The sequence below is a fragment of the Beauveria bassiana genome (assembly GCF_000280675.1).
Source record: "Beauveria bassiana ARSEF 2860 unplaced genomic scaffold BBA_S00007, whole genome shotgun sequence".
Taxonomy (NCBI): domain Eukaryota; kingdom Fungi; phylum Ascomycota; class Sordariomycetes; order Hypocreales; family Cordycipitaceae; genus Beauveria; species Beauveria bassiana.
Genome location: NW_007930842.1, coordinates 984,565 through 1,000,651, shown reverse-complemented (window position 1 = coordinate 1,000,651; position 16,087 = coordinate 984,565). Strand labels below are relative to the sequence as shown.

At 52.2% G+C, this 16,087-nt stretch overlaps 5 protein-coding genes across 5 annotated transcripts; 3 read left to right on the top strand and 2 right to left on the bottom strand.

Moving 5' to 3' along the window:
- Positions 1-476: 476 nt before the first annotated feature.
- Positions 477-1,390, bottom strand: BBA_03552 (NADH dehydrogenase iron-sulfur protein; the record flags this gene model as incomplete). The annotated part of the gene is made up of 2 exons (XM_008598649.1): positions 477-985; positions 1,039-1,390. 2 exons carry the CDS (start codon positions 1,388-1,390, stop codon positions 477-479), a joined length of 861 nt encoding a protein of 286 aa, XP_008596871.1.
- A 416-nt stretch (positions 1,391-1,806) lies between these two features.
- On the top strand, positions 1,807-7,068 carry BBA_03551 (RNA recognition domain-containing protein; the record flags this gene model as incomplete). The annotated part of the gene is made up of 5 exons (XM_008598648.1): positions 1,807-1,850; positions 1,946-2,012; positions 2,071-2,183; positions 2,240-4,314; positions 4,958-7,068. The coding sequence occupies 5 exons, from the start codon at positions 1,807-1,809 to the stop codon at positions 7,066-7,068; spliced, it is 4,410 nt and encodes a 1,469-aa protein (XP_008596870.1).
- A 342-nt stretch (positions 7,069-7,410) lies between these two features.
- On the bottom strand, positions 7,411-9,741 carry BBA_03550 (ion channel protein; the record flags this gene model as incomplete). The annotated part of the gene is made up of 4 exons (XM_008598647.1): positions 7,411-9,163; positions 9,210-9,329; positions 9,377-9,535; positions 9,599-9,741. The coding sequence occupies 4 exons, from the start codon at positions 9,739-9,741 to the stop codon at positions 7,411-7,413; spliced, it is 2,175 nt and encodes a 724-aa protein (XP_008596869.1).
- Positions 9,742-10,686: 945 nt separating this feature from the next.
- BBA_03549 (uncharacterized protein) lies at positions 10,687-11,927 on the top strand (the record flags this gene model as incomplete). The annotated part of the gene is made up of 2 exons (XM_008598646.1): positions 10,687-10,817; positions 10,871-11,927. The coding sequence occupies 2 exons, from the start codon at positions 10,687-10,689 to the stop codon at positions 11,925-11,927; spliced, it is 1,188 nt and encodes a 395-aa protein (XP_008596868.1).
- A 1,395-nt stretch (positions 11,928-13,322) lies between these two features.
- On the top strand, positions 13,323-14,060 carry BBA_03548 (uncharacterized protein; the record flags this gene model as incomplete). The annotated part of the gene is made up of 1 exon (XM_008598645.1): positions 13,323-14,060. One exon carries the CDS (start codon positions 13,323-13,325, stop codon positions 14,058-14,060), a length of 738 nt encoding a protein of 245 aa, XP_008596867.1.
- Positions 14,061-16,087: the final 2,027 nt, after the last annotated feature.

Sequence of the window (16,087 nt, the reverse complement as noted above, 5' to 3'; positions counted from 1 at the left end):
TGTTTTCTCTACCTGTTGTCTTGGTCAATCCAGAGGGAGGGTACTTGTCAATTTTTGAAACTTGGCTCCTCACCTCTTGAGCATCTTCAGATCAGGCGCAAATCATTGGGAGGGCTCTAAAATTCAAGGTGTATCTTTTTGTTCCTTCCAAACTTTTCTTATCGAAGCTAGCGCTGGGTCTCCATTTTCTATTGTCATTTCTTCCTTGGCGCTAGCAGTAACGAAGGTTGAAAGAAGCGGTAGGCATAGCGAACAGTAGACTATTGAAATACCACCCCATGATACGTGGCGGACACATGCAGCACCGAAATTCAAAAGCGCATATCGGGATCAAATTCGTTGTTACTTAAAACACAGTCAATTCTTTGAATCGAATGAACGCCAAAGTGTGCGCTTTCGATTAGTTGACACACGGGCTTAACTGGGTTGCAGAATCTGAAGCTGCAGGATGATGTACACGACAGAATAGAAAAAGTCTATTTCTTTGGCTCCTCCTTCTTCTCCTCAGGCTTCGGCGTAGGAAGCTTGAAAGATTCGGGTTTGCGGTCCTCTCCCTTGCCAACTTGCTCCCAAACACTTGAACCACCCTCGAAGTTACGGAAGGCCTGGGTAAGCTCTAGGGGCTCCGTGACGATGCGTTTCTTCTCCTCATCGTATCGGATCTCGGTATAACCAGTAAGGGGGAAGTCCTTTCGAAGAGGATGGCCCTCAAAGCCGTAATCGGTCATGATTCGGCGGAGATCGGGGTGACCAGTAAAGTAGACGCCGTACAAGTCGTAGACCTCACGCTCGTACCAGTTGGCGCCGTCAAAGAGACCAGTTATACTAGGGACAGCAGAGGTCTCGTCGGCGTAAGTCTTGACGCGGATGCGGGAGTTGTGGCGGATAGAAAGTAGGTTGTACACGACCTCGAAGCGCTTATCGCGGGTGGGATAATCGGCGGCAGTGACGGTGCTGACCTGGGTGAACTCGGCGGCGGTGTTGTCTAGTACTGAGTTTAGTACTTCTTTGAGAGAATTGACACACAAATATACGGACACTTTAGAAACGTAAAGGTGGGGATGACTCCGGAGGGAGGAATGTAGATCGTGAGCTCATCTTTCCAAACAGAAAACTGCTGGACGTATCTCGGAAGGCAGCCCATCACCCAGGCGCCGTATCGGTGCATGTTATCGGCCTTGCTCTGGTACTTGTCGGCGGGGTTAACAATTGGCGCCTTGAGCTCGCCGATGTGGTCACGGGGTGCCATTCTCATGTTTTGGACATCCTTGGGCATCGCGACCAGCTTCGGCGCAGAGGTCGAGACGCCGCGGGCGACCGGGACATTAAGGCCGTGGAGGGGCTGCCTCCCTGGCCTCAGAGCTGAAGCCAGCGAGCCGCTTCTGGTCATCTTGGTTGCCATAGCCAATTCGGTGCCTCTGTCAGACCAATTGGCGAACGGACGATTGGGCTTGCTGTTTAGCGATGTTCGACGCTTCGATGCTTGGCGTATCCCGGGATCTCACCTTAACGGTTCTGCTGCTGGGGAGTCTCCGGGGATCTGCCGACATTAGTAATGTACTTGCCAGGAGTGGTGATAGCCGAAGAAACACATGTACTTCACTATGGGCGTTTTCAAGTGGGTCTCATCTCAGTATCACGTGAGGCTAAAATGAGCCTAGTCCCAGAGGGGCGTCGGGCGCTAGGAACTTTCTCGCCAGCAAGAACCTGAAGAGCTGAATCATTCACCTCTCCTGTCCATTAGAGTTATACACTTCGACGCGTTTATTCATTGATACCCTCCTCTTCACCCCTCACATCTATATTATGGCGCCGCAAGATACATTCATAGACGAAGAGGAAGATGTTTGGTAAGTTTTCAACCGCCCGCCCTCTCTGGTCGATGAGCAAGCAGCAACCCAAGTGCTTCGCGCCACACGCCACTGTGACTGACTGTGTGCTATAGCCCTCTTTGCATTGAAGAGTTCGACCTGTCGGACAGGAACTTCCGACCGTGTCCCTGTGGTTATCAGGTATGCGCTGGACGAAAGCGCTAAAAGGCTGTAGAAGGTGCTAACAACGGTCACACAGGTCTGTCAGTTCTGCTTCAATAATATCAAGAACAACATGAACGGGCTGTGTCCGGCATGTCGACGGCCCTATGATGAGAAAACAATAGAGTGGAAAGTTGTTACGCAAGAAGAGTACATTTCACAACGCACTTTTGACTTCGGCAGTTGCTGACGGTTCCCATGAACAGAGTCGCCCAGTTCCGCGCCAACATCCAGAAAAACCAAAAGAAGCGCGTACAAGAACAACGGCAAAAAGAAGTCCTAAAGCGCGAAGCCGAGAAGGAAAACCGCAAAAACCTGGTCGGGGTACGAGTCGTACAAAAGAACCTAGTCTACATCACAGGACTGGCACCAACTGTGCGTGAGGACGAGCTCCTAAAGACGTTACGAAAGCCCGAATTTTTCGGTCAATACGGGAATATTCAAAAAATATCGATTAGCAATCGAAAAAGTCCCGACGGCCAGCATCATTCACTAGGCATATATGTTACTTTCGAGACACCTGATGAGGCTATGCGCTGCATTCAAGCAGTTCACGGCTCTCACAACGGCGACCGAGTCCTCAAGGCGCAACACGGTACGACTAAGTACTGTTCAGCTTGGCTGAAGAACGAAAAGTGCAACAATCCTGGCTGCATGTTTTTACATGAGCAAGGTGACGAGGAAGACAGCTATACGAGACAGGACTTATCTTCCATGAATAGTATTCATACTCAGCGCCCTCTACCAAGCGGTGGCAACTCCTCTCGAGCCGCCTCGCGACAAGTTTCTCACCCAACACCGCCACCAGTGCCGGTGCCTGCGCCTGTCCCTTCGACCTCTGCACAGCCCATGGCCAGGTCGCTGAGCAAAGGCGACTCGGAGACTGGTGATTCCTCTGCTCTCCCTTCATCCGCCAATTGGGCTCGGCTGCCAGTGCGAAGCCGCAGGGGATCTCATGCCACTAGCGGTGCTACCTCAAGCCCTGCAGTGTCAGCATCGGTACCTGTAACCACCGAAAGACAAGAGCCTCTGGAAGTTCCCGAGGCTTCTTCCTCGAAAGCGGTCACGTCCAACTCCAAATCCCCATCGGAAGAAGCCGAGCAGAGCAGCGCAACCGCTCGGCCTGTTTCGCAGCTCAGCGTGACAGCTCTTCTCGACATTCTTAGAAAGTCTACACTGCCTACTTTTACAACACAATCCGGGGGAGACATGGGTCCTCCCATGTTCGATATTCGCGGAGGTGAGAAGCGAAAGGCGATGCGGGAAGACAAAGATTCGCGCACCGAACACAACAACCAGCTCGAACTCCACGAGGGTTCGGAAGACGGCGTTGAAGCCGGTGGCAGCCTTGTCCTCGGTGGTGAGCCTGAAGGGAAAGATCGACTTGGAGAGGGGCACGCATACAGCCAGCAACAAATCACTCCTATTCAAAGAAGCTCGAACGATGGCGTTTTTAGCCCGCCCCTCGCTAGCTCCGGTTTCAGCGCAGGGACTTCTACGGGCACGCCCAGATCCATGACCCCTCAGCAGATGGGTCTCCGTTCACAGACTGGGTATACTGATCAGTATCCTCCCGGCATTGGTGGCCCGAACAACTCATTCCAAGGTCAGGGTCAGGGTCACAATCGCCAGACTTCGCGATTTAATTTCGCGAACGACAGCAGTGCATCGACAACGAACGTCAAGCTGGCTGCCAACCCTCGCATCATGGCACAACAGTCTTCAATGATGCCGAGCTCGTTCCAGACCCAGGGCAGCCAGTTTTACGCCAGCTCGATGCCAGGTCCTCCTCCTGGCCTCAAGTCTACCGGAACCCCACCAAGCATGTTTACTCAGGGGTTCGGCTCTTCGGGCTACAACACGCTTAAGGATCACTCGAATGATCTTCTCCAAAGTCTCACGGGACGAAACCGTGGAAATAATCAGAACCACGAATCAGGAAAGCGTGAGTCTATTCTATCTTCTTTGTCGAGCCAGTACCCCTCCATCACCTCTACCCCAGCTCCTGCTTCCGGTCTCCTTGCATCGCTCTATGGCAACCATGCTGGAGCTTTCCAAGACTTCGCGTCGAAGCAGAAGAAGAAGGGGAAGAAGCATAGACATGCTAACACTTCCTCCTCGGGGGGGAGTGGCTTAGTAGATCTTGCGGACCCGAGCATCCTCCAAGCCAGGATGCAGCACCAAACACAGAGCAATGCCGGAGTCGGACAGGGGCTGTTCAACGGCCAGAATCAAGGTGGGTTCAACAATCCCAACATGATGTACAATGCCGGATATGGCCGTTGGTAGTTGGTGCGATGTCATGGCCATGACTGTTGTACTGTTGATTTCATATGGTTCTTTGCTTTCCGCCTTTTATTTTAGAGTCAATCTTGAAGGCGTTTGTGCCCCTTCATTTTCCGGGGAGCTCCAAGATGCTGTCAGCCAAGAGGAATGGGACATGCATTTGGTTAAGCAAGCGTTTGCAAGACCTGAATTGCTCAGGGTGACTGATACCTGAAGGATTCGAACATGGCATGGCGTCGTTTCTAGCGTGTGCGACATGGCATCCATCAATGTTTGGAAGCGGCACACAAGAGTTTGTGTTTCTATATATATTATACGCTGGAAAGTCCGAAGTGAGCGCAAGCGAGATTGGTCTTTTGGTGTCGGGGTCAAGTCAGGCAAGCCATCATCGTCGTCCACAGTTCCCCATGTACGTTAACAGCTCGCCTGAGCCCCTTTGGGCGTCGATGGACGCAATATAGCACCAATACCCCTATATTTTTACCGTCTTTGAACTCATGTATACTGTGGAACGCGATGATGGGAGCTGTAGCAAGACTCTCTACACCTGTACCTAAAAGTTGCATTTCGTAGTATTTGGCATTTGTGGCACATATCTCACATTGAGGAGATATCATAGACTAACATTGTTCTGCTAGATGACAATTTGCTTTCATTGGCAGATGCAACGAGCTCAGTCGACGCTTTAGTCGCGGACGAAGCGGACGATCTAGACACTTCCTTTGACGGATACACCTCAACGACGACTTCGCATGCGCATGCGCATCCTGAGCCTAGTTACGGCTATGCGTCTGCTGGAGGTAGCATCGTCGCTCATGAACATCCTTCTCCCGAGCCAAGCGCGAGGCGACCACCTCCAGGATTTGGGCCAAGACCACCAGCCACACCTCAAGAATATCCTGCACAAACAGAGGTCAACCAAAGGCGGCCAACTCTGGCTGACGAAGAGTTTCCTGCTCTAGGGTCTCCAAAGGTACCAAAAAGCGCTTCTACTTTTTCTGCCGCTCCAAAAATGGCCCTGCCCAACATTGCTCCTCAAGGGAAGCAAGTCGCGTGCAAGAAGACACAGTCCAGCGACAGCCAAAACAATACTCGGCGCGGTTCTCTGAACAATGACAATGAATCAGATGAAAAAGAAAGAGGAGCTACCAAGGTCGCCATGGCGACACCTAGGTTGGGACCAAGGACGCTTCGAGTCATGACGCCCGTCAGGCTGGAGTCGCCCTCCCTCATGTCTCCCATCGCACCACGCTTACTCTCTCTCGGGCAGCGGCCAGAGACACCTGCAAGCGAGACTGTTAGCGACAGTGCATCCATTGTCTCGGCTTCTGTCTCAGCCTCGCGCGCTGGCTCTCCTCCGCCTAACCGAGTCGTCGGCAGTGCACCGGTCCGTCAAACTACTAAAAGTTCGCAGCGCAAGCAGCGCAAGCATGCCACGAAGCAGGACACCAGAGCCATTGCCGAGGCGGTTGCAGCTGACGAAGCTGACCATGCGCCGGTTTTTGGCCGAATGAAAAAACAGAAGAGGGAGAAACCTGCCAAAGAGAAGCCTGCCAAAGAGAAGCCCGCCAAGGAAATAGCCGCCACCACAGCTGCTGCGGAAGAAGCTGGAGCTTGCAAGAAGGAAGAGCCGCAAGACGAAGAAAAGGGCGGAAAGGTGGCCCCAGGGCAGGAAGCGGAGCCCATTGAGAGCAAGTCGCCCGTGAAGAATCAGTCTGGAAAGGTCTTGGAGCAGACCGTGCTTCTCCCCGCGCAACCGCAGCCTCCGGCACCTACAGTGCAGGATTCTATCACAGATGATGATGAACCTATTGCTCCTCCTCAAGGTCCTTCCACTGTGTTTGAGGATATTCGCCAGAGTCTCTCGACTGGTGTTGAGCAGCTTAGTCTTCTGAAACCAGTTGCTGGACTGAATTCTATCGCCACTGGACAACAAATCGCCGGCAACAAGCCCGATGCCTGCAAAGACATCGGATGCAAATGCTGCGAGATTCAACCCGAGGATCTCGCGATTCACAAGTCTGGCAAGCCAGTGCGCAAGCAATGCCGCGTGGATGGTAGCCGCATGCTGATTACTCCCTACGGAGACTGCGTCCGCAGCTTGACAGAGAAGGAGGAAGATAGCTTCTTACAACTTCAGGCCGCTATAGCGGCAACAGCCGAGACTGCGGGTTCCTTTACGGCTCCCCGGCACCAAAAAAGTTCTGGCGCGTTTTCCATTGTTAAAGGCCGCGCCGTGCCCAATGGCCGGCCCGGTATCTTTCCTGTCGGTGGCCCGTCCGAGTCGCATGATCCGTTTCACAAGCTGCAGCGTGATGAGGCCCTAGGCTACATCAATCAGTACGTGCTGCCGCGTCTCAACCTTGGTGCGAGCGGTAAGGCTGCTGCCGCCGTGTCCGGCAGCGTCAACCCCCTGCGTGACGCCGCCGCCGCAAGCCTCAACTCGCTAGCGCCATACTTTTACGGGCCCGAAGCGGCCGCAGGCGTCGGCATCTATAGTGCAGTGGACGGTGGCGGCGGACCCCGCCCCGTCCAAGATTTTGGCGCCCCCCCAGGGCTGACCCTCGGCGGCAACATTGACATGGTCAAAAGCGGCGGCGGCGCCCGCGGTGTAGGCACTATGGCGTTGATGACGGTCGAAGAGGCCGATGCCGCACTGGCCGCAACGCGCAGGGACACTGAGAAGCTGGAAAAAGGCCTGAATGCCGTGATTAAGAGAAACGAGAGGCTACTGATTGGCGGCAACTAGTTGACGTGGATTATATCGTGAGCGAGCCTTCTGTGGCATAAAACTGTGGGCAGACTCTTTGGAACTGGCGTTAAGCGTTGATACTCCGGACTGGCATGATACTAGTATTTTCTTTTTTTCTCTAGGCAAAGGTTGCCGCGAGAGCATCAGCGAATGTCTACTTTACAGCGATATTGTGCATGGCATGGCAAAAGTTGCCGCGAAAGAACGTGCAACGGCTACTTGTCAGCGATATAGTATAGAGATTTACACAACATTGTAAAAATTCAAGCATATCAAACAGTGCGCCATATTTGAGATTCTCCATGGATGTGACTGGAACTGATTATGTATACATTGTAGTTATTGGTTTTGCTTTATTTGTAGCTCTGTGTCGGGCGCCAAGCATCGCTTGGCTGGCGCCGCCGCCGCCGCCGCCGCCGCCGCCTCTTCGCTATCTGCATCCTCCTCGAGCGCCTTTTGCAGGCGAAACGTGAGACGATCCAGCACCCACTCGCTTTCCTCCTGGTCTGCCGTCAGCGGGCTGCGGCTGCCGACCCAGGACCACTGAAACGGCTGCTGAACGCGCGCGGCGGTGTCTCCATGCAGCCTACTCTGCGCCGCCGCGACGTCGTGGGTGCGCTTCTCCCCTGGTTGAGCCTTGCGATGCGTGTGGGCGTCGCGCTCGTCCTCGCCGAGAAGCCACAGAAACCACGCCCACTCCTCAAAGGAATAGCGGCGGGGCTTGTCCTCGCGTAGGTGTTGCGTCACGGAGCGGATTTCGGCGATGAGAAGCAGCTGAAACTCCCTGCCAGTGGGCAGCTCGTCGAGTTGGCGGTGCTGATGACTCTTGGTCTGGGAGGAGACGGTGGCTGCGTGCCGGATCTTGGAGGCGACGCTACGGAGATGGTTATGGCGTGCAGCGCGCCTCTGACGCTTGCGCAGGGTGCCCTCGTCGGCGTCGGGTCGGCTGTGGACGTGCTTGTCTGGTGACAAGGTTTGCTTGGAGCGGCTGCGCCAGCGCATGAAACCGCCGCCTTCGATAGTCGGGTTAGCTTGGTGGCTGCTATATTCCTTTAGGTGTTCCTTTTCCATCTTCGCAATGACTTTGTCGCGCGGGAGAATGGTGACTGCGCCCACCTTGATTGTCATTTCTCGGACAAACTTGACAATGGTGTCTTCGGCATGCGAGATAAGGACGGTCATGGTGGGCAGTGCGAGTAGCGACCAAAAGACGAAGAAGGATTTTCCAGCATTGGTCATGGGCACTCGGTCACCATATCCGATGGTGGTGAGCGAGACAAAGCATAGGTAAAAGGAATCAAAGTAAGACCATTGCTCTTGGTAGTGTCTTTCCGTAGACCAGAACACGAGTGCACCGATAAGCCACAGGACAATCAAGGTACCAAAAGACGCTGATAGATCCATCCACTGCCTCCAGACCAGCGCACGATCTTGAATATTACGCATGAGTTCGAATTCAACCTTGCGACGTTCGTATTCGTTGGTGACATGAGGGCTTAACGCTGTCACCTCGCCAGACATGGGATTTAGTATCGTGTCGTTGCCCGACTTGGTCAAGGTACGCACGAGCTTCCTTCTAGTCTTCTCTTCCATTCGAATACCAACGCGCCTCCGTGCACGATCCAGGATCATGCTGCGAATAGACGCAATGACTAGACCAAGGCTGATGACGCCTATGAGCGCATACGGTAGCACCAGGGCCCTTGCCAGAGTTTTGGTGGTGGCAAAATCACCAAATCCGACGGTGAACAGAGTGATGTCAGCCCAGTACACGCCATCGAGGTAGTTCCAGCCTTCAATGGTGCTAAAAATGAGGGCGCCTAGGAGGAGGTATGTGAGAAAAAGGATGGTCTGGAGCATCAGAGTACGCTGGCTGTTGGTCAGAGCGAAGCTCTTGCTGAAATGGCCGGTCGATGCGCCCCAAAAGGTAGCCGTCATGAACGAGGCAACGGCAAAGTAAAGAATGGCAGCCCAGATGCCATAATAGAAAGCCTGGGACATGACGTATTCTTCAACGGGGTTATCCAGTCCCTGGCGCAACGGTTTAGAGGCGGTAGCGCAGAGCGAAATGAGGCAAAAAGAAGATATGTACCTGGGAAAGTCAGTTTGCATGGCTCGAAGAGATTCGGGAGACGCACCACCCAACAATGGTAATTGGCTGTGCAAGGGTAAATTTCACTCGTCTAGCCATGTTGAGAAGAAGAAAGACGTTGGAGACAAGCGCCACTGCCAACTGAATGGCGTTGACGGCAGTAAGCCTGTCACAAGCGTTAGAAAGCCATATGTATTGGATCAAGCAACATACCATGGCGGATCAAGTACAGATGTCGCAGACTGGAAATCCGTACCTGGCGGCATGTATTGGCGCCATGGTCTACCCAGAGCACAAATACTAAATGCCGACGCTACCGGCCCCAACGTGCCAGCAATCATGGGAAAGGCAGAAGCAATCAACCACCATCGTCTGTAGACACATAAGCATGTATACGTGACTGGCATTGGGGCACAGCTAGTTGGAGGAGCTTACGTATGTTCGAGATTTTCTTCTTCATTTGGTTCGCTGGCCTCCGCTCTTGGGGGATCCCCGGGCTCTGGGGCAGCGACGCCATCACCAGGGCCCCGTTTGTTAGAGCTAGAACTGCCGAGTGGTGTTGAAGACGCGACAGTCATGGTGGGAGTTTGGAGTCGAGAAGACGCTATCTTGGTAGCTTCACCCTGTCATGATTGATACATGTCCATCTCGCAGTCTGTGCCGAATGATTTTGCGAGTCGGAGGCAGCGAGGCCTAATTCACATCAATGAAGGGGTGGATCCGCATTTTTACTACGACAAGTTACTTATGCATGAAAGAAAGTTTTTAACGGGGAGACAGATTCCTGGGGCAAGTTCACGTGTGACGGGACTTGCCCGGTTTAGGCCACACCAAGTTGAAGTACAGTTGATGAGTCCTTTAGCGGATAGGTGTATACCGGAATCTTTTTTATTTATTACACTGACTTTCTCGAAGAGCCTTCAGAACCTCTATACCTAGTGGATAGACTGCTAAGATACAGGGGAAAACCCTCGAAATTTCTAAGTAAAAACCCCCATACCAGACCGGAATCTTTCTACTCTTTTCCGGTACATAGGTGATAGGTACCCATCCGTGCAGGCAAATGATTCAGCGTCGATACTGATGCTATTCAACTCCCCGTCGCAAAGCAAGTCTAGCGATGCGACGTCCCCAAGCAAGCTGATAAATGAGGAATCCATCACATATTAAATCTACCAAATAAATTCCCTAGGTCTAGGTACATCACGAAGAGACTACATGTCAACGTGCAAATCGTTGCCAAGAAATCAGGGCTGTCCGTAATCTGGGCAGGCTTCCCTATTTCAGCGCCTCTAGACGAACTTTAGCGCAACGTCTGGCTTTTTTTAGTGCCCTGCCAACTGCCAAGGCCAGCTTCAGCCCACAGTCCACTGTACGGATATGTACCGTATGTACCTAGGTAATCTCCTAGGTACTAGGTAGCGCCCCACACCAGCCACAGACTGCCACAGCTGCCTCTGCTCAAGCAAGAAAGGTCCCATGATGCCTTCAACTTCAATTCCCCTAAGACGCCAGATGGCACTATGCGTAGATGGCTGCCGCTGCATCGTCGCCATTTGCACTTCAATCCGTCTTTTCGACGCGTATTCAGTACCAATAATGCCATTGACAGCGTAGATATCCCCTGTGGCTCCTCTGGTCACGTCACTGTCGAGTACGTTGCGCGCGCGTCTTCATCTCCGCCTGCTGCTGACATGCCGTCGATAGCTTGCACAATCTTAGCAATCTACACTACGATGAGCCTATTCTGATTCACTTTCCTCCGCTTCCGGCTCATGCCGGTTCGTCGTTCAAGTTGCCAGACTTCCTCAAGGGACTTCCCGTCGCCAGCATCCGGTATCGATGGGACGGCCTCTCAGGTTCGCTCCCGTCAATGCTGGATCGTGACCGGCCGTCTCCGGCGCCGTGGCCAACGCCTGTTCACGATGCCTCCTTTGCCTACTCCTGGCTAAGCGAGAATTTTGCGCCGGAAAATTGTGCCCGTCGCGGCGTCTACGTCTATGGCTCTTTTCTCGGTGCCAGCCTCGCGACATCACTGGCCCTGACCGAAGCGCATCCCCATGCCCGATTTGCCGTCCGCGGCTTCATGGCCTACAACGGCATATATAACTGGACCATGTTTCTCCCTGATCACCGCATCAATCGCCCGACGGCACGTGCCGGCAAAAGCATCATGCCGCCGCAGCCTCGGGAAGGCTCACATATGCACTTTTTGCAGGAGCAGATGCCTGGTCTTTTCGGCAAGCCTGCCCATCTGTTCGACGCATTTGCCAGCCCGAGCCTCATGTTTCACTCGCCGGGTCTCCTTATCCCGCAGTCTTTTACCATGACAGTCGCCGAGGCTGCGGCAATTGACGCCATGGTCGGCAAGGAGGCGGACCCAGCTTTCGAGGTTAAGACGCCACGAAAGTCGCGTCTCGTTTTTCCGCCGCGCAAGTCCACTCTCAAAATTCCCGAGGCATTGCTCATGTATGACTCGGACCCGATTCCGCTGACTGCATCCGGGAAGCCATCGAAGCGCAAGCCCAGAACCAGCGGCAACAGTTTCCAGGCACAAGCAGCTGAGCTTGCGGAGCTCATGCGTCGCAGCGTCGAGCTTGTTGAACTCAAAGAGCGAGGGAAGTGGGATGACGATATTGAGGATATGGCTTATGAGGCGAGCAGACGCGTGCAAATGTTCGACATTGGCCAAGGCTCACCAAGCTATGAGATGAGTGCTGCTGGCCAGGAGGCTGCGTTGACGTGGCTCGGGAAGGAGACTTAGATGAGTAGATGGTAGGTAAATGCGTGTATAGTACAAATGTTGCACGTATAATAGTCGACGATACATCAAATTAACACTCGGTGCAGATCAAAGACAGGCCAAAAGTATGGCGACAAAAGGAAGAGGAGCATTCGGCGAACAACGCAGTACTCTCAATACGCTCATGTCCCAGTAGCAAGAAACTGCCCCTCTATCATACCCATCTATGTTCCATATCACAGCGACAAAGATATGGATGCGCAGCTCATAATTCGCAGAAACTGCCTCCTGCTGAGCAGACCGGGTACGCTACACCGGCTTCTTTCACCTATTTGCTGCCGCATGCCCTAAAGTAAATATTTGTCACTGAATACATCGCCAGCGACTTGGATCCACAACTCGAATGGGCAGGGCGCGGTTTACGTCGAACTTTCCTATGCCAAGACACTGCAGTTCTGATGTATCAGCTTCCCGGAGCACTTCAAGCGGATGGCGGGGTATATATTTGCGGGATCATACTTTCCAAATGCGTGCACCAGCCAATACTTGGCAACGCGTCGCATTATACAGAGCAACTACCGGCAGCCATCTGTCTCAAAGGAGGCGAAATTCGACAACTCACGTTGATCATTTGGCGCAACAAGATGTCCATGTACATTGCATATGCGAGTCTTGGTAAAGGACGTGGAGCTCCATCGGTCGTCTAGTTATAGCTGCATGTGGCGGGGTGAATGCGTTGATGAACTAATGTGAGTACGTACAGACAGCAGCTATTCGGCTTTCAAGAAAGCCAATAACAGCGAGGATGTAACCCCAAAGACCGAAGGATACTACCAGCAAGGCACCAGGTTTCAGGTGTCAGCCAGCCACTGGCGCAGGAATAATACGTGCGCGTTGACGGCGTATACAACTTTGAGCTCCCTTTCCAGAAGCGGTTTTATCTTGTCTTTTGCTACCGACTGCAGGCGCAGAAATTGATAGAATCAGCTCCAGGAGAGGAAAAACACTCTGGTTGTCTCTGTAATAGCCTCGTAAGACGCATTGCAGTGTCTCAGACGGCAATATTTTGTCAGACCAGGTATGCGCTTCGCAGTTTGAAATAAACTGGCAGAGATTGCCATCACCAGCATGTAACAGGCCGCGTGCATCCGCAAGGCCAATCCCACTATGGAGCAAGAATCATTTCTCGGTGACGCCGATGACAGCACATGTACTTCTGCCGATCCTTCTTCGCTGGTTCTGTTACCGCATTTGTGCAAACTTGTGCTCCAATCGAACGGGTTCAGGAAGCGCAGCATCTATGAGGTAGACGTATAAGTAGAGGCCTTGCATCCGTAGCGGCCTGCTCATCAACATCCTTCTACAGCAATGGCTACAACTCAGTACTAAAATTTTATCAGTCTTCAAGACACTACAATGCTCCGAGCTACCATTTTAGTTACGGCCTTGGCACACTTTGCCAGTATCACCTTCGCTGCCGCCGCCGAAGCCTCTGCCGGTGACCGAGCCACTCCTTGCAGCAGCATCGAGGACTGTGACTTTGACCAACAATGCGTACAAGGCACCTGCCATATTGGCACGGTCTCGATGGATATCTCTGCCCGTGTGGCGAATAAAGAATCTGCCCTCATTTGCGACAAAGACGCTTGCCGTCTTGCCACCAACTACATTTACAACTCTGACCTGGCGCTGATGGCAACTACCTATTCTCCCGCATTTGGTCCTGGCCTTGCCGGCTCCTGGGTAGATCAGTGGCTCATCGAAGGCGTCGCCGGTGTTGTCATTTACCCGCTGCTCGGCAGCGGTGGCTACGGCTGGAGGACAAACGAGGTCGCAATACGTGCCTACTGGGCCGACGGTGGCTTCTCGTATACGATGGACGACCTGCCAGTTGGTCAGACGGTGACCCTCACTTGGATGATGCGAGACTCTCAAGGAACGTATGTTTGCACGGCGCCGAGCACGTACGTCCTTTACGTCGAGGTTGATAACTACCCGCGGCAGACTTTCCGCGTTACTCCGCACGCCGGCAAGAAGCGCGGGTCCTTGGAGTTTCGTGCCACTGATGCCACCATGAAGATTCGGTTCTCGACTGAAAAGAATGCCTATGACGGCTGTGGGCCATTCTTTACCCATGTGCAGGCCACTGTGTAGAACAAAAGCTTGGTTTATGGGCCCTGAAGTTTGTAGTCTAGACTCGGCTATTATAAAAGTTGAGTACAAAAGAGGATTGCAAGAGAGAGAATTCTGGTAATGACAATTCAAAATTTGACTGAGAAAAACGATACATGAAGAATGTCCGTTAAATTGAGCCAGGAGAATAATCTGGTCTCCCAGGGGTCAATTGCGCGAAGTTGATGAAGGCTGAGGCGCGTCACTATCCCTCAAAGGGAACGATGCAGCTATTGACGTATCTTCCGGCAACTTTAGAATTTTAGGCTCGAGAAAAAAATCATTAAACTAGAAAATATGCCCAAGAATGTCTCAAAATGCTTCTGTCCGACAAGATCATTAAATCGACTTATTATTGGAAAGCTGCCGAACGCGCGAAGTTGAGCAAGTGAATCAGAGAGAAAGGTCGTAATTACCACTTTTGCACCGAAAGCCGCAGATAAGGTAGTTGATATTCGAGTATGCATCCGGCCGATACTCAGTAAGATTGATCGTTCTGAGAAGAATTGGGTGGTAGTAGCAAGATGCGCACACTTGGTTACTTCTTTTAGTCACGAGAACACCACCGCTGTGTTGGCTGACTGCGCTTGTAAGCGCCGACAGTTGATGATAATAACTCAATTTCATGCACAGAAATTTTGCCAGTCATCTCAGCTTCCACGAAAATGTAGCTTTTTCTTGTTCTGTTCTTCCATTTGTGGCGACCAATCCCGGAAAGTGGTGCTCATTACTATGATAACAATTGACACACAAGAACTGCCCAAGGAGTCGTTCGGCAGAACATTGCGGTTTTTTATTTCCTCATCTGAAACTCAGCGTCTTGTGTGCGCTTTCTGGTCGACTTGTACGTCTGATGAAGTTGCTCCTCATATCCATGTGTGCTACGAGTTAGTGAAAAGGTTCATTGACCATCCCGCATCATGCACCGCTCGCACAAGTGTGTTCATCATCCATCATCCACCAATTTTAGTGAGATAGTCATGGATATCCTGATAGTTCGGCAAATATCCTCCGAATACCATAGGAACCGCACGCTTCTACAGCTATCACGCGTCTCTCCAAGTCTTACCTTCGATACCCTACAAGGTTTAAGACAACAACATAACATCCCAGTAGTCCGCACCTTTTCGAGTCACCTAAGTCTCACCAGTGCTTTAAAAGTTGTCACAAGAACTATTTGCGGGTTCGTTTATGGCCCAAAATCTCTTTTCACCGTCTCAACTCTGGGCCGTCAATAATGGTTGTCTTCATGTCTCGAAATAACGAGCCGACTTAACAAATAGTCTTGACAAACTTGGTCTAGTGGTCTAGTGGTATGATTCTCGCTTTGGGTCCACATTTCCAGTCTGCGAGAGGCCCCGGGTTCGAATCCCGGCTGGACCCCAGCTTTTTGTTAGTTCTATCTTTTTTGCCATGCTTTCGTCTTGACCGATGTGTGTCAGTTTCGAAGGCAATCTCAACTTTGCGGGTGCCCCTGCTCATCGCAGTGACGGGGAAGCAGCGCGATCACATTGTTGGGTGACCCGCTTGTGAGCCTGTTTAGGCAAAGTGATACAGGTCTTCGATTGGCCAGGTGGACCCTGTCTGCAGAACATGATTGGGCCACACTATATTTTGTGGCTGGCAGCTGCGCAGCATCGTTATCAAGCGGCTGGAATTTGCCTTTCAGTCCAGCGCTTATTATCATGTTCAATCACTTGTAACATCTTATTCCGAGGACTCAAAGTGGCTACGAGAATGCCAAATACTGGAAAAGCCCGGCATAGACTACGCAGCAACAGCCTCTTAAACTAGCCATGGCAGCGTTGGCGTGCAAACGGAGCACTGTCATTAATGCCTGTTGATGTGAATGGTGGACGGACGGTGCTCAACTGGATAGACCGCTGCTCGCCAGAACTAACTCGGGCTCTCTAATACCTGACATGTCGAGCTGTTGTATCAGCTGGACACTTTTGGGGCATTCTGTTATCCCTAGTGCGCACCAGTATGCAGCTGGGCATCATGCACGA